Genomic DNA, 24,455 nt, shown 5'->3' with positions numbered 1-24,455 from the left:
CGTGTTCCCTGACAACCCACTGCCATCAGCCAAAGGATGCTGGTGGTTGTGGGGATTGGGGCTGTCTCTCATCTGGCTTGAATCCCCAACTTGAGATGTAAGCATGAACCTGTGCTGTTACACTGGGGTGCATAGGATGCCCCATTTCTTCATTTTCTAACTCAAGGGAAGCCTAGTTCTGCCCTGCCTGTTTGATAAGGTGTTTGAAGGGATGCTCCTCCCTAGGATATCAAGAGACCAGTGAGCTCCCACAAGCCCCCAATAAAGCTTGTTGATCACAAGGCTTCTCCTTGCCTCATCCTTTGGGAATGCCTGTTGGCAAAACGGATAGTACAATAACAATAACCAGAACTCTCTGGAGAGTGCTGTGTGGTGTTGTAGTACCATGGGCACCCAAATGCTGTAATGGTCCCCCTGGCTCGGCCATGAACTTAATGAACAGCGCCCAAGTGGCTCTTCTCCATTTCTGCCTTTACAGCCAAGCTTGGCACATAGTAGCTTCTTTAGAAATAGCGAATGGTGGATGAGAGGACTGCTGAATGTGCTGCAGAAGCTCCATGGCTTCTTTACCTTGCTCTGCATCTGGAGAAACCACCTCTGGGTCCCAGTGGCCTTGCTTAGGGAATGAGCTGGGTGAGCTAGGTGCTGTCTCAGATCCTTCTCAGTGCTGTTGCCAGCTGCACATTCCTGGACAAGGGAAGCTTTCACTTTCCACCCCCATCGCTGGGCAGGATCATGCAGCTGGTTCTGGCTCATAAGCTGCAAGTGCAAGTGACAGAAGTCACTTCTGAGCTGGAGCATTGAAATGAGAATGGGAGATGCCGCTGGATTCTTTCCCACTGCGAAGGGCCATGGTGGTTGTCAGTGTTGGAGGTGGTAGCCAAAGCCTGCAGATGGGGAATGTGGAACAGGTGTCTGAGCTGAATGGAGCATGGGCAGGAAATAAATGCTGGTTATTCCAAGTCACTAACTTCCAGGATATAAGGTGGTCTATCATGTTCAATACAGTGAGTTGGGTGGTTTGTAGGAGGGCTGTGGTTCAAGACAATGGGAGCAAGGAGACCTTCCAGAGGCCATTTCCTCTGGTGGGAGAGGGCTCCCCAGAAATGCCTGGGCTCTGGTAGAGGTAGAGAGAAATGCATGAATTCAGTTATATTTGGGAGCTAAAGAGACCATGGCTTGATGGTGGATAATAAGGGATAGGGAAAGAAAAGGGATAATAAGGGTGTGACTCACCACTCCAGGCGCTTTCAGATCACAAATTAGGCAGAAAGCTCCTCATGGCACCTGAAATGAGAAAATAAATTCCACACATCTTCTCTCAAGAAATGGGTCTCTGGACCCACTTTACAGGGCAAAGGAAAGTTCACTGGGAGAAGAGAGGGGCCCAGGGCCAGCCTTTCTCATTGCCAGTGTGCTTTCTACTGGTCATGTCATTAATTATAACTGACCATGGCAAGTGGCGGTCAGCTGGCCTCCCAGCAGGTATTAGGGAAATAGTTTTTGGCTTGATAGTGTTCCCTGGCTATCCCCAAAGAGGGAGGAAATAGACTGAAATCCTTTTAGCTTTGGGCCTTCTGCTCTCCCCATTGCCGTGTGTGAGTCTCAGCTCCATCAGAAAATAGTTTTTGAGAACAGCTGCACTGAAAATGGTTTAGCTGGGGGAAATCTTATTAGAGGGAAAACTGTGTCAGGAGAGAAGGGAGAGAGAGATGCAATTCAGTGCTGTATGTTCTCATTAAAGTGATTGCACATCTTTGAAATGGAGTAGCACCAAATAAACAGCACAAAGGAGCAGGGAGTCCTGTGCATTTTTGGGGCTCTACAGGCAAGGTCATAGTGGTGAAGGTCAGGTTCAGTTTCGGGGGGTATGATTTACAGCTCCCTCTGGCTGCCTTCCTCAGGAGAATTGGGTCATTTGAATGAAGCTGTCATTCTCAGGGACTGTGTCCTTGTGCTTTGCCCCCAGGGTTCAGGCCTGCATTGTCTATTGTGGTAGCCATTGGTTCCACGAGACTATAGCCCTTCAAACTCATCAGAATTAAATAAAGTGAAAAATTCAGTCCCTAAGTCACCCTGGCATATTTCAAGTGCTCAACAGTCCATTGTGGCTAATTGCTACCATATTGGACAGTGCAGATGGGAGAATTCTTTTATCATCATTGTAGTTCTGTGGGTTGGGCAGATATACGCTACTGGGGGACTTAAGGGGGAAGATATTTCAAAGAGATGTAAAATGGATGGGGTTGGATACTGAGGCGGATGGGAGGCTGGGTGCAAGCTTCTCCCGTTATCTCTCCTCCTTCCCCCAGATACAGGAAGAAGAAGAAAAGAAAATTTAGTCTCACCCACTTTCCCCTAACCCTCAATCCTTCCCACCCTAATCAACTATGTAAATATCATTAAAAAAAAAAAGGATGGGGTCTTCCATGGCTCTAATCTTAGCAGCCTGTTTGATTCTCAGTTTTGTCTCCTATTAAGTGGTAGAACTGAACTTGGAACCCAGATCTTACTGATTCCCATCTGACCTTCCCCTAATTTTTCTGCAACACAGAATCATTGAGGTTACTGTGAAGCAGTTCATTTAGCTAAATTTCCCTCGAGTGAGAGAGCTGCATGTGAAGGGACTTCCCAAGGCTCATGGAAAAATGTAATGAAAAGATAAGTTGATTTTGGTGTGAAAAAATTATCGAGTGATTGTATAGTTCTTCCATTATGCTTATTTTCAGCTAAGTTTTCCTAGTTGTCCACTGGCTGCTGTCTCTGTTGGAGAAGACAGCACTGATTCCAGGCACTGTTGACCTGCCTTGGATGAGGAGCGAGGATGAGGGAACAGCAGGCCAGGAGAGTAAGGCTCTGCAGATCTTCTGTTTTTGTGCCTAGAGTCCTCCTTCATAGTCCTTCCATGCTGCCCCATGAAAAACCCTGTCATAATTTCCTGTTGATATCAGGTTACACGAAGATCCCCAAGGGCTCACATGACCTGGCTCATCCTTTGCTCTCCAACATGTCTTCCTTCAGGACCGCTTGTTCGTGCCTTTGTTTATTTTATTCACTCATGTATTTATATTAGCAAGGTCTTACTCTTTGCTATTTTATTGGCTAAGTTATCCATTACTATTATCATTTATTTTCATTCTCAAATTGCCCTAGCTTTGGCCAGTGACAGCCCCTTCCAGCTGGCTTCCTTGTCTTTGGGCATGGCCCCAGTGACTCGCGGCACATCTCCTTGCCTTGTGGCACAAGTGTTTCCAGGTTCATTGTGTACTTTCCCTGTAATACACTATTGTTAAATGGAGTTCTGGTTCTATGTAGAGGAAAATAAACAGATATCTTCTATAAACAGATATCTTTCTATAAACAGATATCTTGATTGTTAAAGGCATTTATTGCCATTGAGGTGTTATTGCTCCCAGGTGGCTTCAGAGGATAATGTAAAGGAACATGTATGTGTTCTGATATGTATATGTGTGTGGGTATATATGCATGTGTCTGTGTGTATAGAAACATACACATGCTCACTGCTATATTTCTAGATTTCCCCCTCTATTTCATATCACATGGGTAACTCTGGTGTGAGTCCATCACCCTAGAATTCATCCTGTTTTGTTACTCTCCCTCCTGTGATTATCCTCGATGTGTTCAATGGTTGAATCAGTGTTCTGATTTTCCTATTACATCTGCTACCTCTGCTCAGCATGGATAGCACTGCATACCTGCCCGTGTTCTCACCTTCCCTCTTGGCTGTAGCTCCACACAGAACTGCCTCTCATTCTGCTTGTTCTGGTGGTGGTTGCTGTGGTGATTGTTGTTGTTATGGTCATCCTTGATGAGACAGTGGAATAGTGGGGAGCAGCCTACCCTAACCAAAAGGCCAGACTTGGAGGCTCCTAGGTACTTGCTTCCTGTAATATTCATAGGTGTTTCCACCCAACCTCCTCCAAGAGGTCAAAGCAATTAACAAATCCTTGAGAGTTGCTCGACCTTCAGAAACTGATGGCTGATTCCAGTTTTACCTCCCTCACAGAGCCGTAAGGGAGGAAGAAGTAAGCAGCAACTGAAGCGTCCCCCGCTCTGCTTCTATAAAGAGGAAAATTAGCTGCTCTAATAATCATGAATATTAATGTATAGCTAATTTCACTCAATTAAAATGATGATCTATAATTTTGACTCAGAGCTTTAGGGAGAACATTTCAATGACTATGATGTGAAATTGGGTGCTTTTCAGGGTTCATGTGTATGGTTTTACTCCCTCACCCCCATCAAGGTCTTCCATGTGGGGTAGACCCCAAGTCCTCTAAAACCAAATGTCTCAGTCCTTAGAATGAGAGAATAAGCACTTTGCCCACTTTTTAAAAAAGATTTACTTTTTTATTTGAAAGGTAGAGTTACAGAGAGAAAGACAGGAAGAGATCTTCCATCTAATGGCTCACTGCCCAAGTGGCCACAACAGCTGGAGCTGAGCCAATCTGAAGCCAGGAGCTTCTTCTGGGTCTCCCAGACAGGTACAGGGTCCCAAGGCTTTGGTTCATCCTCCGCTGCTTTCCCAGGCCACACGCAGGGAACTGGATGGAAAGTAGAGCAGCTGGGACATGAACTGGCATCCATATGGGATTCTGGCACTTGAAAGGCAAGGATGTAGCCACTGAGTAATCACGCCGGGCTCACACTTTGTCTACTTTTTAAAAAATATTTATTTCATTTTTATTGGAAAGTCACATATACAGAGAGGAGGAGAGACAGAGAGGAAGATCTCCTGTCTGTTGATTCATTCCCTGAGTGACTGCAATGGCTGGAGCTGAGCTGATCCAAAGCCAGGAGCCCATAGTCTCTTCTGAGTCTCCTGTGTGGATGTGGGTTCCCAAGGCTTTGGGCCATCCTCAGCTGCTTTCCCAGGCCACAAGCAGGGAGCTGGCCATCTTCTACCACATAAACAAGGTACCTCAGAGAGAAACAAACCAGCTGAAGGATCTGATCCAGGGAGAAGCATTGCTTCTGGAAGCTTTATGCCCACCTGTTTCGGTTTCTCCAAGGGTCTTTGAAACACCTTTATATTCTCATATTGAGGTCCCCTTTTTATTTCTAGCATTCATTACAGAAGGCTTCGGTTGCCTGCAGCCCATGTGTCACAACGATGCAGTTGTAATGGATACACCTTGGATTTTAGCCCTGAGACCCAAGAAAGCATCTGCTCATCTACTCTGCTCACAGAGATGCTGCTGTAGCAGGAGAAAGCTCCAAACTGGGAGAGAATGGAGCATCCATCATGCCTCAGGTCCCAGGGGTTGTTTTTCTATCTGTCCATAGCCAGAGCTGTTAAGAAAGAAAAAAAATGAGACAACTAAAGCTCCATCCAGTGGAGAAAATCACTCAGAAGTCTTGGCATTTTTGAAGCCAAACAGTAGGTTGCCAGACAGGTTATTTTCCAGCCAACTCTCTGGAGCTTCTGCAGACACTGCCACTGTGAGTCTGATTTCTAATGTGCTTCTGCCCTTTTATGCCTTTGCTTTGTTGTGTTCTTCTCCTTAGCACTTATTACTACCTGGTGTTATAATGTGTGTTAATAGACGATTGAGTGCTGTTTTCCCCTCCAGTTGGAGCAAGCAACTTGTCTGACCTGTTCACCTTGGGATCCTACCCAGTATTCAGATCAAGACCTGGGACATACTAGGTGATCAACACCTCTATGCAGTGAATGAGTGAGTGAGTGAATGACTTTAGGCCTATCTTTGGTAGGTCCTGGGAAATTCTGAGGCTAATAATGAAAAACATCACTGAGGCCCCAGCATCTTTATGTTGCCTGTCTTCCTGGTTCACAGAGAACTTTGCAAATGTCTCTTCCTGGTTGTGTTCAGAGAATGTGGTTGGAAGTCAGCCTTTTCATTCAGCCAACTTGGATCTGTGTTTGAACAAAGCCACCCTATTTGTGCATCCCTTGGGTAAATGACTAAATCTTCCAACCCTGCAGGTATTCATCTTTGGTGACAGTTATTTTCCTACCTCATTGAGTTGTGAAACTTGAGAAGTGAGTGGATGCTAATGCCTTATAATAGGCCTATGGCACTTGCTCAGTAAGGATGCATTTCTTCCTACAGTTTCATTAAGAGACGTCACCATCATTGGTTCTTTCTCTAATTCATGGGTTGATTAGTTCATTCAGCCAATATACATTGTGTACTTGTATGTTTTAGATTTCAAGGTTGGGAATATGATGCTAAGGCTATTGGCCATTCCTGAAATAATTTACATCATAGAACAGAATTCTTAAAGAGATTACCTAAGCCCAGCCATGATAGCCTAGTGGCTAAAGTCCTCACCTTGTGTGTGCTGGCATCCCATATTGACACCAGTTCATGTCCCAGCTGTCCTACTTCCCTTCCAGCTCCCTCCTTGTGGCCTGGGAAGGCAGTTGAGGACGGCCTTGGGACCCTGTACTCGCATGAGAGTCTTGGAAGAGGCTCCAGGCTCCTGGCTTCGGATTGGTTTGGCTCCAGCCATTGTGGCCACTTGGGGAGTGAATCATCGGATGGAAGATCTTCCTCTCTGTCTCTCCTCTCTGTGTATATGACTTTCCAATAAAATAAGTAAAATCTTGAGAGAGAGAGAGAGAGAGAGAGAGAGAGAGAGAATATGAATGAATTACCTAAGGCATGACCATCCCATGGGCTCTCCAGGATCACCAACAGAGATTCTTAGGATAGAGCCTTGAGGTAGGACCCAGTGGAGTATTGGATGGTTCAGAGAAATCTTGGAACTGAGAGATTTGGAGTTGGAAAATATACGTTGCTACCTATTGACCTTTTTTCCCCATCTGAAATATGTGAATATAGCACTAGATCTTTTGGCCAAAATCCCCCATGTGCATCAGAATTATTTACTGGATTATGTTAAAAGTGTAAAATTCAGCACTCTGCCTTGTGGAGATTGACTTAGTAGATGCTAGACGAAATGAAGCTCAGGGGATTCTGATTCTGTTCCTCAGCACACACTTTGAGAACTATGAGCTAACTGGTAACTAAAACTTCCTTTCTGTGGTTCTGGTGCCTGTAAACTCACCACAATTCCCACTGTTCATCCTCCGCCTTCTGTAGAGTCAAAAATATGGTGTAGACACCCACCCCATTTTTCTCCCTGTTCCTGCAAGCTACAGCTTGTTCGGGAACTCTCCACAGTCCTGAAGTCAGTTCTGGGGCTCCGTGGCGTTTCCCAGGTGACTGTTCCTTTACAACAGAATAGAATAAACTATAGGGTCTCTAACTCCTGCTGTGAGGTTCTCCCAGCCTTTCTTATGTTTAGTGGGGGAAGAAAACCATGTTTTGGTTTCTATGCCAAGTTGCCAGTGTGCTGGTTTCCATGACAGCAGAAAGGGAAAAAACGAAAGCAAGATTAAAAGCCACTCTTTTTAGAGAACAAATATTGATTTCAGGAGGACCCTGGAAGTTGGATAGTGTTGTTGTTTTTTATTTATCCATCACAAAGGTAGAGGTTCTGGGAAGGAGAGTGTGGGGGTGGTAGAGAGGTTCTGTAAGTGCTTTTCAGTGAGGGGGGCTTGTAGATCATTGGCAGTAGCAACAGTAGCTCCTTACAGTACTGCCACACTTTGGCATGCACCAAAGACCTTCAATGTGATTGGTAGATTATTTGCAGGAAGAAACTGGGACTACCTACATGCTATCCCTTGACTGCCTGGGCTTCTCATTGTCCGATTGGGACTTCTCCAGTGGAGTCCAAACCCTGACAACCTGCCCCCTTCCTCATCAGAATTCACTGGTCCCCTGTCCCGTTCCATACCATCTCTGTGAAGAATGACATACTCAAGAAGCTGATCATAGCTGGGGAATAATAACGAACTGAAGGGCTATTCTCTCAGGTTTGCTGCCAGAGCCAGTTCCCTAATTCAAGCTGGTCACTCCAATAGCAAAATAGCTAATACTGTGGCAGATTAGGGAGGGAAAAGAATGAACGTCAGTGTTTTTCTCCATTCTGCTTACACAAAGGGCTGATCTTATTTGCCCAACCTTGAAGACTTGTTTTCGTGTTTTACAAGTCCTTAAGACAGCACTAAAATTAGGTATTATTATTGTCCACATTTTATAAATGAAGAAGATGAGACTCAGAGAGGCTGAGTAACTTGTGGTTCACACTTGATAGGAAATACCAGAGCTTGAATTTGGACCTAGGTCACCTGACACTCCAGAGGACAGGTATCAAGTTCAGCTGGAAAAAAAAGTTAGGCTAGATCTCTTAGGACACCCAGCTTGCTTTAATTCCAAGGGCACTTCTGGGCCTCTTCAATAGTTAATTCCTTAACTGAGAAGATTTAGATCAGAGAAAAACTTATGGAGAGAAGGGTTGAGTCATTTTGGTACCATTTCTCAGCAACGGCTGGGTGAAAGATACAGATGGCAACAGTTAGAGCAAAAAAGTTTCAACTATGTGTTTTGTTGTTCTGGGAGAGCCTGGAAGCATCTTCAGACTTACCTCCTTATAGCACAGTTGGGTTGAGACCTTATGTTTGTAGATATCCCAGAGATATGATCTGGTGAATAATTAGGGTCAGACAGACATGAAAGATTAGGATGACCCAGTCTTAGAGCTGAATAAGACTTTGGAAACGGTCAGTTCCTCTGTGTCATTAAGTGCTATTGTGTATGCAGCCATGGATCTATGATGATTTAAATGTTGCATTCGTCAACATAAGCTTACTTATGCTGCAATAGCAAACAAAACCCTGAGATCTTTGTGGTTGAATACAACAAAGCTTCAGTTTTCTTACATGTGTTGTGATGAGCGTCAGCTGACATGCTGGGGTAGTGGGTAGGAATGATGTGATTTTGTTTTTCTTTGGTGCTGTCTTCTCCTTGTATAGTTTCCACTTCATGAAGGCAAGACACAAGAGCTGAACTGACTTTGCATCTCACAAGAAAAAAAAAAGACCCTAGACATTGAATGAAAAAATCTGGCAGTGGGCATTTAGCTCAGTGGTTAAGGTGCCTGTGCCCCACTGCTGGAGTACCTGGCTCTGATTCCTAGTTCTGGTTCTTGACTTGATATTCCCACCAAGTAACTGGGTTCCATTCACCCATGTGGAAGACTTGGATTATTAAACCCTGGCCATTGTGAGCATTTGGGGAGTGAACCAGCCAACGAGAATTAATTCTCTTTACCTTTCAAATAAGTATTTTTTAAAAAATCTTTGGTTTCTTGTTTAGTTTCTGTTATTGGTTGGATTGTAAAAGGTAAATGTTTGTGAAATTTCAAAGATTATTTTGACAACATTATTAATGACTCAAAAGATTTGCTGTCACCAGTCTGTTGAGAAGAATAAGTATTATATAACATAATTAACTTAGAAAAATATTTTTTCATCAGTGAACTGATTATTTGTTTTAAATGAGAACTGACTTGCAATAAGGAGAAAGGAGATTTTTTTCACCAGGTTGAAGCTTGGGACCATTCAATTATTTTGTTAGTATGATATAATTCCAGACTTTGACTTATCTCGGAATATAATCCAACACAGCCTCCTAGATTTGCATTGCAGCCAGTAGGGGAGGGGAATGCCTTTACTTTCCAGGAAGGAAGACGAGGTACCAGGGTGTTCAGTAGAGGGAGGGAAGGGGAAATCAGAAGGAACCCCCAAAAGCTAATGGGACAGGATACTGACAGCATGTTTGAGAGACACACACAGACTCTTTGAGGTAGGCGTACAAACTGATACCCGCAGCCAGGCACACACAGGCATAACCCTCTGGCTGAAAGAGGCAATCTCCCAAGGCTAGGAGGAGAGACCCCTCTATGGGCAATGAATGAGCTAGGCCTGGAGCACAAACACCAGGGGCTGGCAGCAGGCTGGGCTCAGCCATCCTCTTTGCCTCCATGGACACCCATAAAATCTCTTGCTATCTACCCCGCCTCCCAGCAGAGAGTCTTGAGGCCGTCTCTCCCAGGTTGCTTGGCTTTAGAGGCTGGGCTGGGTTATTTTCTCCTCAGCCCTGCAGAGTCTATCTGTCAGGGATCTGCAGAGGCAATACTGTTTTCTCCTTAACTAAAGGAGAAAGAAGGATTTGGGGGAATCAGCCATGGCTGATTGGAACTGGGCCTTTGCATCTTGCAGAGCAAGGGGAGAGGATTATGATGCCGGCTGGGATGGACCCACTTCCTAGTACAGTGTGGACTGATGAGCTGTGCTGTGGCTAGCTGTGTATTCCAGGGTGGGAGAACACCTGAGCTTCACTTACCCGAGACATTCACAGTGCCAAGACATGTGAACAGTGGTCAGGAAGGTTGAGTCCACTCTCATCCTGCCAGCTTCCAGGTGGCTCTGTGACTTAGATCTGGTTATGGAACGTGTACGCCTCCATTTCCCCATCTGCAAAATGGAGCAGAGGATGTTTTCTCTCTTACAGGGCTGCCATGGATGTGACATGGAAGGCGTTTTAGCGCAGGTCCAGACACTGGAGGAAAGATCCGTAAGTGTGGGTTGATTTCTTCAGACACATTATTGTATAGGAGAATCAGGGGGAGACACTTTGACCCCACTCAGGAGAAGCATTCACAAATTGTGGCAGTTTCAAAGAGAAAGTGTTTGCTCAGTCCTTGTCTGCCTCATCAGAAGCCATGGGTACTCTAAATACTCACAGACCTGCTGCCTCCCTGGGTGCCCAACTACCAAGAGGAGTGCCCGAGGTGGTGGGGCACTGGGACTGGCCTCAGGGATTCTGGGGCCCTGGGCATGGATGCTCCTGGAAGGAGCCCACATCTGTACCCTTTATCACCCTCTTCCTTGCTGTACTCCCTTGTTCTTCCTCCCTTTCCCCTCAGGAGCTTATTGAGCACAATGTCCTGGGTGCTGAACAAAACAGATCTGGTACCTGTCCTGCCGGTGTTTGTGTCTCTTCTGAGACGCAACAAACAGAACGTTCTCTGCACCCGAAAGGAAGCTGAACGCTGAGATGGTAGCAGTGGTGTGTATGTGTGTGTGTTTTATGCAGCTTCAGGGAGGACCCCTGCTAGGAGAAGACATAAGAATTAAGAACTGAAGGAGAAAAAGGCACTGGTGGTGCAGATGCCAGGAGGCTGAGAATTTCATGTACAGGGGCCAGCAGCTGCTAAGCCCTGGAACCAAGGAAGGACATGGGAGCTTTAAAGTTCACTAGGGGGACCCTGGCATGATAGCCTAGTGGCTAAATCCTCACCTTACATTCACTGGGATTCCCATGTGGGTGCTGGTTCATATCCCGGCTGCTCCAGTTTCCATCCAGCTCCCTGCTTGTGGCCTGGGAAGGCAGTGGAGGATGGCTGACAGTCTTGGGACCCTGTACCCATGTGGAAGAAGCTTCTGGCTCCTGGTTTCAGATCAGCTCCGGCCATTTTGGCCATTTGGGGAGTGAACAAGAGGTCAGAAGATCTTTCTGTCTTTCCTTCTCTCTGTGTATCTGGCTTTCCAATTAAAAAATAAAAAAAAATATTAAATTTCACAGGGGCAAAATGAAGTGCAGACAAATGCTGCCAGAGATGGGGCCAGACGTGCAGGCAGATCTTGTCTTCCCCACTGACCGTGGTGAGGGAAGAAGGTGTTATGTGCAGCCAGAGGTCACCCACTGAAGTCAGGGAGAGACACATGGTTTAACTTATATTTTAAAAAATTTCTGGTTCTATTTCTGTTGCCACAAATGATGTCAGATTAAGTGAATTAAGTCAGATGTAGAAAGATGAATATTGTGTGTTCTTGCTTGCAAAAGCTTAAGTTTTGATGTCATAGAGGTAGAAATTAAAAAAGGAAGACTGAGGCATGGATGGTGATGGAGGCTGGATAACGAATACCAACTTACAGTTAATAGGAATTCATTCCTGGGTTCTGTAGCATGGTGGGGTAATGACAGTTTACCACAATGTATGAAGAATTTCCCTTGGGTGTTGCTGCAGTGGCCCCGGTGCCTAGGAGAGAGCAGAGGGAGGCTCCTCTCCACAGCATGATAGCTACTGTCTACAGCCAGACTGTTCTGCCTAGAAGGTTGCTCTTCAGTCCTCAACAGCTCCAACGTGGCCTCCATGGTAGATGCTAAGTGTTGGAATGATGAGGGTAGCTAGAGCGCCATGGGTGGGGGGTCGTTCCTGCTCACACTTCTTGTCCAGACTCCTCTTTCCCATTTTGAGAGCACAACCATGGGACCTTGTGCTGGTCTAGACTTTCCCAATCCCGGCCTTGTCCATCTATGCTCCGCAGCTTAGTCAGGTGCAAACTCCCTGCTCTGCAAAGCAACAGTTCATTTTCAGATTCCCCTGTGTGTGTTTCCATTTCTCAGTTGATGAGAGAACATTGAATTTATTCCTCCAAAGTCGTGAAGCAAGAGCCTGCGTGAATGCAGGGTTTAATCAAACAAGCGATTCCAGAGGAGCAATTCCAGGTATTCTCTCACACAAAGGGGTAGAGTAATTTAAGGTTCAGCTGCAATGCCCGTTGTTCAGCAGTATTCCTCCTCATTTATAAAAACGTGTGCTTGATGCATAACACTTGGGAAACACAGAAAAGCGCAAGGAAAAGTAAATAACAAATTTCTCCACAATTCTGCTGGTTAAAATTACCACTAGCAGCACATATGCACACTATTGTGCATCACTGAACAACAGGAGATTGTTCTGAGACAGGCACTGATGAGTGATTTTGTTGTGCCAGCGCTGCAGGCTGCACTTACACAAGCCTAGACAGGAGAGCCTGCTGCCCCCCTTGGCTGGATGCTATGTTTATGGGCCAGCTTATGGTCCTGGGGCCACAAACAGCTGAACAGCACAAGTCTGAATCAAACCCAGGAGAAATGCTGCAGTCAGGAGACGCAATAAACACCAAATGTGCGAGGCATACGATTGCAGTCGACTTCTCTTTGTTGTGATGGGAAGCAGCACACACAGAAGGCATGATGGAAGTGTAGTATGGTAAATACACAACCATTGTCATTATCATTACCAGCTGGTAAGTACTGTGCATAACTGTGTGTACTGTATTTTACATGTCTGGCAATACCCTGAGTATGTGACACCATCATCACCACGTACCTATTGGTAATGCCTTACTCTGCTAAGTGTTGGCAGCTGTGATGTCACCAGGCAGTAGCAACTTTTCAGCCCATTCTGGGACCATTGTCATACAGTAGTCCCCCATTGTCCAAAACGTCATTTGCCACGTGTGATGGTTTTTCAAAAAGTTCATGGAAGATCAAAATAAAAAAACAAGGTGCATTTTTTCCATGAAGCCAGGAACCTGGAACTCGTTCCAGGTCTCACATGGCTGATAACGGGGGCGGTAACTTGGACCATCTTCTCTGCTGCTTTCTCTTTCTGCTTTAGCAGAAAACTAGATCAGAAGTGGAGCAGCCAGTGCTTGAACTTAAATCTTCCTAAATGAAGAAATTTCAAACAATACAAACAGTACCAACAAGACATAAAAAAATCATCAGAACTCAGGAATAACCATTATTGTGTGAAAGATATATAATATTTACTTATTTTTATTGGAAAGGCAAAAGGCATATTTGTAGAGAAGAGAGACAGAGAAAGATCTTTCATCTGCTGGTTTAATCTCCCAAATGGCCACAATGGCCAGTGCTGAGATGATCCAAAGCCAGGAGCTTCTTCTGGGACTCCCAAGTAGGTTCTGGGTCCCAGGGCTTTGGGCCATCCTCTGCTGCTTTCCCAGGCCTCAAGCAGGGAGCTGGATGGGAAGTGGAGCAGCCTGGACACGAACTGGTGCTCATATGGGATCCCAGCACCTACAGGCAGAGGATTAGTCAAGTGAGCCATTGCGCTGGGCCCCCATGTGATGTGTATTTTCGAAGTGTTCTTCCTGTGTACACAAGACTGTAATCCCTAATTAGTTTGCTTTTATTCACTCATGTGACTTCATTACAGAGCAGAATGGCCAGAAGCAGGTGCTCAGTAAATACTATTAAATGAGTGAAAAATCTGGATGTATATTTACTAGAGTTCCTAGGGTGGAATGTACATTCACACTTTTCCACAAAGCTCGGAAAGCTGTCATTTATGACAGGACCTGCGTTTTATGCTTTCCAGGAAGGAAGCAGGAGTATCCCTTTGGGGAGGTCCTTCCCCTGGGGCTGGGTGATGAACATAAGGAAAATACCTCTCCTAAATCTTGTGAAGGCTCTGAAAGCACAGGCGTTCATCTCAAGCTGCATACGGAGCAGTCCAGGGTTCCAGAGAGAACCCAGCACACACTGTGTCTTAGCAGAACACACCCCTGCAGGGTTGAGCAGAAACTTGATTCTAGACCTGGAGTTTGCCTGAACAGGCTTATTTGCTTTTGGAACATGGAGTCTACATTCTCATCTATGCATCTGCTCACTGTAGTTGGGGGATGAGGGCCAGATGGTGGCAGGAGGGATAGGTACACTTGGCCTCCCCCCATCAGTGTCTGGCTGGAAGCAAGGAATAGCCTGGGCTTCCTCCCAGTGGTCATGTAGCAAATGCAACTGCAGACTTGGAAATGTCTTGCTGGGTCAAGTGGTTGGTTGTGTCATTTGGACAACAGGTTTCTGGTGTTGAAGGGTTTTTCCCCAGGAGGTGTTGGTCTCTTGCATGGGAAGTCTTCTGCCCTGTCTCTCTTGGTCCAGAGGATCTAGATGGGAACTTGGAGGAGTGTATGTGAACAATCACATTATAAATGACATCTGTTGAGTGCTCATGGTGATACCATTGAAGGACTTTACTTGAATTTACTCATTTGATTCTAATAACGACTCTGTGAACTATGATGGTAATGCCCATTTACACTTGAGGAAATCACCAAGGTACAGTTCTGGTAGGTGTTGTATACAAGGGAACTTCAAAATTTTGGGGGAAAGCAGAGATTTAAAAAGCTCATTTTGAAACAACTAAAAAAAAAAATCCAAAATTAAAAAAAAACCATAAAAAATAACCAACAAAAATGCTCATTTTGGTTTTTTTTTTTTTAAATCCAGGTATCATTTTTTTTTTTTATGATGCACATTTCCCATGAAGTTCTGGGAGACCCCTCCCACAAGGAGAGCATCAGCAGGGAAGGTGGCCTGGAAAGGCACAACTCCAGGGACAGCAAAGGACGGCTCTGACTTCAGTAACAGGTGGGGTCAGGGTCTGAGTCACTGTGGTTTATCTCCTCCTCTCTTCTTGATCTAACAGTGAGTTTTACATTGAGATTTTTTTTCATTATTTACACTATATATGTGAGACACACAAACCACTCTGGTATCGCTGGGCCTGTGCCCTGACATGGGTTGTCGTAGATGGGACTGTTGGCTGTCCCTGAAGAGCATGGGGACAGGACAGTAGCATCAGTAACATGCTGAGACCAAGGTTGGAAGAATCTGAACTCAGATGAGTTAATTCCTGGGCAACCTTCGGCAGCAACTGGGCTGCCAAGAGAGTACAATTTAATAATTGTAGAGTCAGAAGAACCTCTTTTAAAAAATAAATCCATCTTTTTAAAAACAGACTTATTAATTTTCATTGGAAAGGCAGATTTACAGAGAAGAGAGAAAGAGCTTTACAGTTTCCAAATGGCTGTAACATCCGGAGCTGAGCTCACCTAAAGTCAGGAGCTAGGAGCAGGAACTTCTTCCAGGTCTCCCTCATGGGTGCAGGCGGTCAAGGGTTTGGGCCATCTTTCACTGCTTTCCTAGGCCACAGCAGGGAGCTGGATGGGGAGTGGAGCAGCCTGGACACAAACTGGTGTGCATATGAGATCCTGGTGTTTTGAGGTGGAGGACTAGCCAGATGAACTATCGTGCCGTCCCCAAAAGGACTTTGTTCAATGAGTAAAAGATGGCTTTGCACCCATGGGTTTTCAAGGCTGAGGCAGTCTGTAATAACGCTTTGTGTGATAAAGATTTTGCATTATGTGAAGGATACTCAGAAAGTGCAGGAGGTTGGAAAAAATTTTTAAATTTTTTGTACCAAAATCAAATTTGCCTTTTACTTTCATTTTCCGTGAACTTTCTGAAATTCCCTTGTATTATACATGGGCTACTTTTTATTTTATTTTATTTTAGTTTTTTGCTTCATGTATTTTTTTTTTATTTTGTTTTATGACACAGTTTCATAGGCTCTGGGATTCCCCCAACCCCTCTTCAGTCATGAAATACTGCAGTTTTTGAGAATGTTACCGTACTACTTGCATTTACTTCTCAGAACCCCTAGGGGGCGATGTGGTTACTGGATAAACTCTGCAACGGAAACATCCTGCACCTGCAGAGGTGTGACTTGGGCCTGTGTCCAACTGGCCTAAGGAGCGGAATCTGGCCTCTCCCTGTGGAATAATGAATTCCAGGCAATAGACACCTCTCAAGCCTAGCAGTTCCCAGTGACCACGAATACCCACTGCCACACCTGGTTTCTGAGGAATTAGGGAGTGTCCTAGTGGGCTGTCCTGTGAGTTCATGGTAGGGATGTGGATCAGAGCTCCCCCCGGGTCCCGGAGGATTCTCTTCCAAGGTGATTCTGCGCATGGTTGCGGGTCTGGCCCTACTGAATTTGGTCCCAGATCCCCAGAATTCTTTGCAAGGTCACTTGAATGTCCCTATGACACAGCAGTGGAGGTGCAGGCCAAGGGAGAGAGCAAGACAGAAGCTACAATATCATGTAAGACTCACTCTCTCTCACTTGTACATTGGTCTCCCAGGTAGCCCAGTTCAAGGATGGGGGTAGTACATGCAAGGTGTGAGTTCTAGTGACACACAGAAATGGCAAGGGCATTGGGGGTCTTCTGGGAGGGACATTGCCACAGCTTGGGAGATCCTGACCTCACAGGAATGTCATGAAGCTCAGGGCTCCTCCCCGTTGTGATCTATTCATGTATTTTCATTTTACTTGAATGACGGGGAGAAAGAGTGAACATCCCATCCTCTGGTTCACTACTCAAATGCACAAAATAAGTTGGGCTGGACCAGATTGAGGTCAAGAGCTGGGAACTCAATCTTGGTCTCCCATTTGGGTGGCAGAGAATCTGGTCATTGAGCCCCACCCCCTGTTGCTTCCTCGGGTGCCTGTTAGCTGGAAGCTGGGGTCGAAAGCAGAGCAGGGCACTCTGATACGCAAGGGGATGCCCCACGTGACCTCTTAACTGTTGTGCTGAACCCCTGCCCTGGGGATCTCCTGAATCAAGTACCTAGATGGCTCTTTTGTGGTGACTCTGAGTCATATTTTAGAAGCCACAGTGCACCTGTCACTGTCCACATCTCTGGTTATATTTAGAGTCAGCGTCTAGAAGTGGATTTGTTGGGTGAGGGGATGCCCAAGCTCAAAACCTTCTTGCAGGGGAGGGGTGGGGGGAATCCCAGTGCATATAAAACCATGTCACATAATGCAATGTAATCAATAAAAATAAATAAATAAATTAAAATAAAATAAAAACAGAAAACAAACAAACAAAAAACCTTCTTGCCTGTGGCTCCCAGGACAAGATCTCCATCCACACACTCCACACAGGGAGCCTCACAGAACCCTTCAGCTACACTGAGGTGACAGGCATGTCCTTTGTCTCTCCTGCTTTCCTACTTTTAGGTATGGGTTGGACAGGAAGAGGCCCAGTAATAACAGGCAAAAGTGTGTTGTGTTGTGTGCTTCCCAACAGAACCAAGATGGGCGGGTACTAGTAGAGTCAGCCAGAAGATACATTAGTCCATTACTGGTGTATTCCTGCACATTGGGAGAGAGCAAGTGATGGCTCAAGTACCTGGATTCCTGCCATCCATGTGGGAGACCAGGTAGAGTTTCCTGGATCTTGACTTCTGCTTGGTCCTGCCCCAGCCATTGCAAGCATTTGAGGGGTGACCCAGTAGATGGAAGATTCCTTCCTATTCCCCTTCCTAGTTTTCAAATAATATTTTTGGAAATACAGGCACATTAACCAGCTGTCCTTCAAGGTGACTTCAAGTGCCCTGGATGTGAAGCCAGGAGGATAGGACTGCATGGTATCCATGATCTATGTCCACAGTAGAGGGGTGTGGCAGTCCTGAAAATAGGTGGGTCTTGCTGGGAAAGACTGGGCAGGTCTGCTTGGTGGGTAAGGATCTTCACTTTGGAGTCACACCGGCTCAGTGCATGAGCCCCCCAGGTCATCCAATTTCTGAGAAATTGGGTGTTTCTAATTCACAGAACAACCAAACAGAACCAAACAAAAACAACACACCAGTCCCCAGATGAATAGAAGGTGTGATTTTGGCTTCTTCTTCCATCCCTTTCCTGCTACACCATTGGCTCTTGCTATTGGCTTATGTTTGGATTTGGTGTAACAGTTGATTGAGCACAAAATTTTAAGTGACAGGATAATTGATTGGAGTATTGTGTTTTGTTATTGGACAAGAGTCAGAATGGATGGAAGTTTATTTGCACATTCTTCTCTATACTGGATACTGTTAGGACAGAGGAGAGGGAAGAGATGCTGGGGAGGCACGTTTGTTTCCTTCTCTCTTTGCTCTTCTATCTCATTAGGACATTGTTAACAAACTACAAGAGCAGTCATCTGTAGCAGAACTCTCCCAGGGTCCATTAGAACCTACTCCACAGCCAATGACCTAAACACAAAGCCTGTGGATTCACATCAGGCCGAAATGTGTATTGATAGGACCATTCTGACTCCATTACCCAACCCAGGATGTCACCTCTCAAAGATGAAGTGCCCAGGCATTGCAGAGACCCACTCCAGGAAGGCACTTGGTTTTCTCAGCGAATTCAGGCCATTCAGTTTGGCCTTCAGTTAACAGCTTTTGGGTTAGGGTTCTACAGGGAAGACAGACAGGTAAGTGTGAGGATCAGGCAAAAGGCAGAAACAGTGTGAGAGGAGACAGGTTCTCCAACGTCTGAGGGGTTGGAGCCCTGAGTATCCCTTGGTTCACTTCCTCCCTGGATCCTGGAAGGATGACGGGACCACCTCAAGCAATCAGGAATGACTGGAGTGCTGTGAAGGAAGTCAGCCCTTGGACTGTGGGGGCTCCCCCACAGATATTCACAGATATTCCTGTGGCCCATCTTCAAGGATTCTGCTACCTGAGCCATAAACCCACTAGTGAGGCCATAGAGCCAATGACTACAACCTACCCTTTGCTTTCAAGTCCCAACTAGGAGCTGGGAACTCAATCCAGGTCTTGCACATGGATGGCAGGGATCCAGTTATTTGGGGCCATCGCTGCTGCCTTCTGTGGTCTGCATCAGCAGGAACTGGAGTCAGGAACTGGAGGTGGGAATCATACACAAGCCCTCTGATGTGGGATGTGGGCATCTTAGCTGCTAGGCTTAGTGCCCACTTTGAGTTTGAAGTTTAATATATAAACCTTTCGAGTCTCTGCAAGGAGACCTGATATGTTCCCTGCTGCCTGACAAATCTGAAACCAGTGATCTCTGTGGACACACCCATATGAGGTGAGCGAGGTCCCCACCTCCTTCTTTAAATTTTTTTAAAAAATGTATGTATTTTTGTATTGGAAAGGCAGATCAGATTTACAGAGAGGAGAGACAAAGGAAGATAATTTAAAAACTTTAAGAAAGATTAATTTTTTGTTTTTATTTGAAAGGCAGATTTACAGAGAGAAGAAAAGAGAGGGAGACCCTCTGTCCACTGGTGCACTCTCCAAATGACCACAACAGTCAGAGCTGGGTCTATTCAAAACTGGGAGCCTGGAGCCTCTTCCAGGTCTCCCATGCGGGTGCAGGGTCCCAAGTACTTGAGCCATCCTCTATTGCTTTCCCTGGTCATAAGCAGGGAGGTGGATGGGAAGTGGAGCAGCTGGCTACCACAGGCATAGGATTAGCTTGCCATGCCACTGCACCAGCTCAGATCCCCATCATTTTACAAAGGGATTGGCAAGGAGAGCAGCTTCCATAGGCCAGTTCCAAGGCAGAATTCTTCTGTTCTTTTTTGGCAAGGAAGAGAAGGGCGTATGGTGCTCTGAGGAGGGAATTCTTGTGCTAACATTGAGGCTAGTTAGCATGCTGCCCAAGTGCATCTCCTCACAGCCGGCTATCTCTCAGCTGGACGATAAAGTAATTTAACTAGGGCTGCCTTCCAGGCTTGAGCTCCTGTAGATTGTGCCCCATTTATCACAGAGGGAAAAAAATACTTGGTATCCACAGACCCTGGCCTGCCAGCATCATCTGGGCTGCTCATCATTGATCTTTGGACAGTGTACAGTTCTGTGATGGGTAATGGAGTCAGAGCCACACAGCTCTCAGATGTCTTCTCGTACCAGCCCCTCTGCTAGTCTGCCTTCCCAGGCTTGGTGTTTCCTCCTTGGCTGTCAGATGGAAGTTCATGAGCCTGGGGGAGGACTCTTAATCTCCCTCTGCTGGCTTGTCATGATGTCTCTGGACAGAGAAGTGAAAGATAATGTTTATTGAGTACTGTTGCATGGATTTCATGTGTTTACCTGGATGCATTTTCATGGTAAATATTTTTGGCTTTGTAAGCGTCATACTTTCTCTTGTAACTAACTATTCAGCACTGTCAACTGTAGCCCCAAAGCAGCCACAGACAGTACATAGACCCGAGAGTTTGGTCATGTTCCAATAAAACTTTATTTGCAGAAGTACTTGATGTTTTCACTCTACCCCTCCTAAATATCCCTTGGGCTCAGAGGGGACTGACTCCTCTCAAATACCAGAGGCTGATTGGCTTAATTCAGTCAGAATGCTCTCCCCACCCCACCCCACCCGCCCTATTTACAGTGATTGGCATAAAAATGAGCATGTGACCCAAGTTATCCAAATCAGGTGAGTCTGGAACCCAGACACAAGCTGATCACCTACCTACCTCTCAGCTCCGATTTCAATCTCTAAGAACCTTCACCACTGACTCCTCGGAGAGTCTGGGAATTGAGCAGTAGCTACCCAGCTTCCTTGCTCTGCACTTTGCAGTGAATACCTACTTTCTTCCATCACCTCAGTGTCGGTGATCGACTTTCTGAATGTTGGGTGAGCAGATACAGTTTGGGGATTCCACGACAGTGCCTCCAACTAGTTCGGGGGTATTGTTTGGCATCAAGTGTAGAAACTGTAAGAAGCAGTTCCTGAAGGCAGACCCTAGAATTTTCAGTTATGCGAGTCAGTAAGTGCCCCACCTCTTTTTGTTTGTTTGTTTATTTCTCGTTTGGCTAAAGCTGGTTTGACTTGGGTTTCACTTACAAGTGAAAGAGATCCTAAAGAACAAGGATGAGCAACAACTGTAGATTAAGAAATTTCTGATGATGTACCAATTTATGGATCCAGCTGTTCCTGAACCCCAGCCAAGACCTGCCTTTAATAGCCACTGTGGAGGTGGCAGCAGCAGCTACAAACATTTATTGAATGTTTATAATACTGAATTCCACCTTTTGCTAATGTAGTGTCTCTTACTTGGAACCAAGAAAGTCTTAAAGGGGGCAGTAACCACTGCAGTATCTGGAAGGGAAGAGCATGTGCCGAGGGAAAGAATCTAAATCAAAAAGACAAAAAGTGGGAGAGGAGTATAACTATGTTCTCTTAAGTGTTTCCTATACTTTTTTCTGTATTCAGAATACCCTGTAGAGGGTAACCATTAATGGACTGAATTCTAAGCTAATGTAAGTTTGTGGAGTTATCAGGGAAGACTAATCAAGGTTTATACCCGATAGTCTTTTTTTAAACTTGAAACTAGCATCCAAATTTGCCCATGTTAATTATTCTGATTAAGAATGGCAGGAATGGGAGGTGATGGGATGGGTAGGTTTTTAGTTGACAAATTTTATTCCTCACTTAACTCTGCACTTTTTATCTTGGCATTTTTTTCTTTTAATATAGAACCCAAAGTACAAGTCCTATTCTCCCCTCTGTGGAGCTATTCATGCCAGAGCTGTTCAACAGTTTGAAGTGCAGCCTTGTAGGTTTGCTCTGTGCATTTGCAAATCTGAGTACATGTGTATAAGTAGTTAAATGATAATATTAAGATAAATCTTATGTGCACAAGGAAACCCACTTAATTTTAAAACATTTATTTATTTTCATTTTATTTGAAAAGCAAAGAGACAGAGATCTCCCATCTGCTGGCTAGCTTCTCAAATGTCCACAACAGCCAAAGCTACGCCAGTCTGGAGCCAGGAGCCTGGAATTCAGTCTGGGTTTCCCATGCGGGTGGCAGGAAGCTCAAGCACTTGAGTCATCACTGCTGTCTCCCAGGTTGTACGTTAGTAGGAAGTTGCATCCAAAGCAGACCCAGGACTCAAGCCCAGGCACTCCAAAACAGGATGAAGATGTCCCAAGAGGTGGCTTGACTGCTGTGCCATATATAGCTGCCTCTACATTTTCCATAGGAGATATTTAATATTCCTGTGGCATATCATCCACTGTGGAGGGGGCACATAATTCCTTCAGTTTGTGTGTCTCTGTTTCATGCGCACCCTTCCATGTTTGTATACAGGCATTTTAAAACACATTTCTCTTATGCTTCCTCTTTTTAAAATATTATATATTTATATATCTGAGGGAAGGAGGGAGAAAGAAGGGAAGAGAGAAAGAGCTCCCATCTGCTGGTTTGCTCTCCAGTTTGGGAGCCAAAAGTGCAACCTGTGTTTCCCAAGTGGGTGGCCCAAAGCCATCACTTGGGTCACTCATGCTACCTCCCAGGATGTGCATTGACTGGAAGCAGGAGTTAGGAGCTGGAGAAGAAAGGAACCTGGCAAGAGCTGAAGATTAGACTCCAGTTTGGATGGCAGGCATCTTGACTGGCTAAACACCATCCTGAGAGTGGAGAAGTTTATGCAAGTTTTGAGGTTTGATGGAGTCTGTCATTGTTTCAGAATGAGTTTGAGTGCCCAGTTCCTCTGCCTTATCAAGAGAGAGCAATTTGTTCTTTGCTTATCTGATTGGCAGAGAGGTAGCCATTTATTTTGATGTGAATTTCCTTTATTTCTTTAGCTCTCAAACAACTTCCCTTTTCTTGAATCCACTCCCACTCCACTTCCTCGCCTTGCCCTCTGTGTCCTGGTGAACTCACTGTCCACCTCCGTTTCATGTTGTAAGGCCTCAGGACTGGGCCTCCTTACCCTCCCCAAGGGTATCATTAGCATAACATAGTCTGAAGCCCCTTACTACCTTCCTTTCTATACTGGATTTGGGGAGAATCAGGACGATGACCATAGTCCCTTTCAATAGGCGGCGGTGTTCTGGGTCCTTTATTTTGGGGATTTTCTGGGGGTGGGGTGGAAAGGGGGATTGGCTGCAAGTGGGTTGGGCAGAATGGGGCGAGTGTATTGAGAGCCTGGAAGGGCTTCCTGAGACCCAAGCACATCTTGTACTTATGGTGATTTTGCAACCAAAGGTCAATGAAAGTTGCGAGAGGATCAGATGTGTGAGGGTAGCTGAGGTGAAATAGGGCTTGGGTTGCCATGGGGATGGAGACTTGGTGGAGTAAATACCAGCTATGACGACACCCAAGGTGTGCGCATGCCAGGCACAGCACCTGGAGTCTGGAGATATGACTTCCTTTAGTGCCCAGAACAACCCTGGGAAGTTAGTGCTCATTTTATCCCTGTCTCTTAAAGTGAACCCCAAGGCTTGGAGAATTTCATTGTTTCTTAAACAGTATTTATTTATTTATTTGAGAGGCAGAGAGGTAGATAAAGATGTTAAAGATGGAGTTAGAGTCAGAGATAGAGATAGTGATAATGTTCTGTACATTTTCCAAATACCCACAACAGCCAGGTCTGGCTTAGGCCAAAGCCTGGAGCCAGAAACTCAGTCCATGTCTCCTGTGTGGTAGGGACCCAAGTACTCAAGCTGTTATCTGCTACCTCCCAGGATCCTCCTTGTGGGAAGTTAGAATTGGAAGAGCTTAGATGTGAACCAGGCGCTCTGATAGGGAGGTCCTGGTGTTCCAGATTGCAGCTTACCCATTGCACAGATTGCCCACCCTTTGAACTGAGCTTTTCAGTATTCAGGTCAGCTATTTTGACCCCATCACATCTGAATAAACTGAAGACCCTGGAGGTCGATACTTTGTTGTTGTTATTGTTGTTGTTGAATGTTTGTCTTCTCCTTGTAGGCAAGCATGGACTACTTACCCACCAGCTTGGTGACTACAAGTCTTGGGACTTCTCAGTCCCCAGAATTCCATGAGCCAATTCCTGATTCTCTCTCTCTTTTTCTCCTGTTGGTTTTCTTTTCCTGAAGACTCAATTAAAATCCTTTTTTTCTGCATAGTATTACAGCCATTTTCTTAGCATCTATGTAAACATACTGCTTTTTTGTTTAACAACATATAACACATGTATCTAAATCATGAACATTTTTTCAAGTTGCTGGGAACAGTTCATTTATATGTTTAAGTAATACTTATTATAATACTTATTATGAGCTCTTGGGGTGCTGAGCAAGAGAGAAGAGGGTCTTGCCTCATGTGTTTACAGCTAGAGAGCTGTAGAAACAAGCAGTTACACATCATACTTCTGCTAAAT

The 24,455-nt window shown here is 45.3% G+C and overlaps 1 protein-coding gene across 2 annotated transcripts in view; it reads left to right on the top strand.

Moving 5' to 3' along the window:
- The window catches only part of CMKLR1 (chemerin chemokine-like receptor 1), a 718,021-nt gene that overhangs the window by 18,295 nt on the left and 675,271 nt on the right, over window positions 1-24,455 (top strand). For both annotated transcript variants that reach the window (XM_058656663.1, XM_058656662.1), the window contains exon 2: window positions 12,309-12,410. In XM_058656663.1, the coding sequence (XP_058512646.1) occupies window positions 12,366-12,410 (45 nt within the window). In that variant the 5' untranslated portion in view covers window positions 12,309-12,365. The remainder of the gene's footprint in view (window positions 1-12,308; window positions 12,411-24,455) is intronic.

This window comes from Ochotona princeps, chromosome 29 (assembly GCF_030435755.1).
Source record: "Ochotona princeps isolate mOchPri1 chromosome 29, mOchPri1.hap1, whole genome shotgun sequence".
Lineage (NCBI taxonomy): Eukaryota > Metazoa > Chordata > Mammalia > Lagomorpha > Ochotonidae > Ochotona > Ochotona princeps.
The sequence above is the reverse complement of the archived record's forward strand: the minus strand, read 5'-3'. Positions and strand labels throughout refer to the sequence as shown.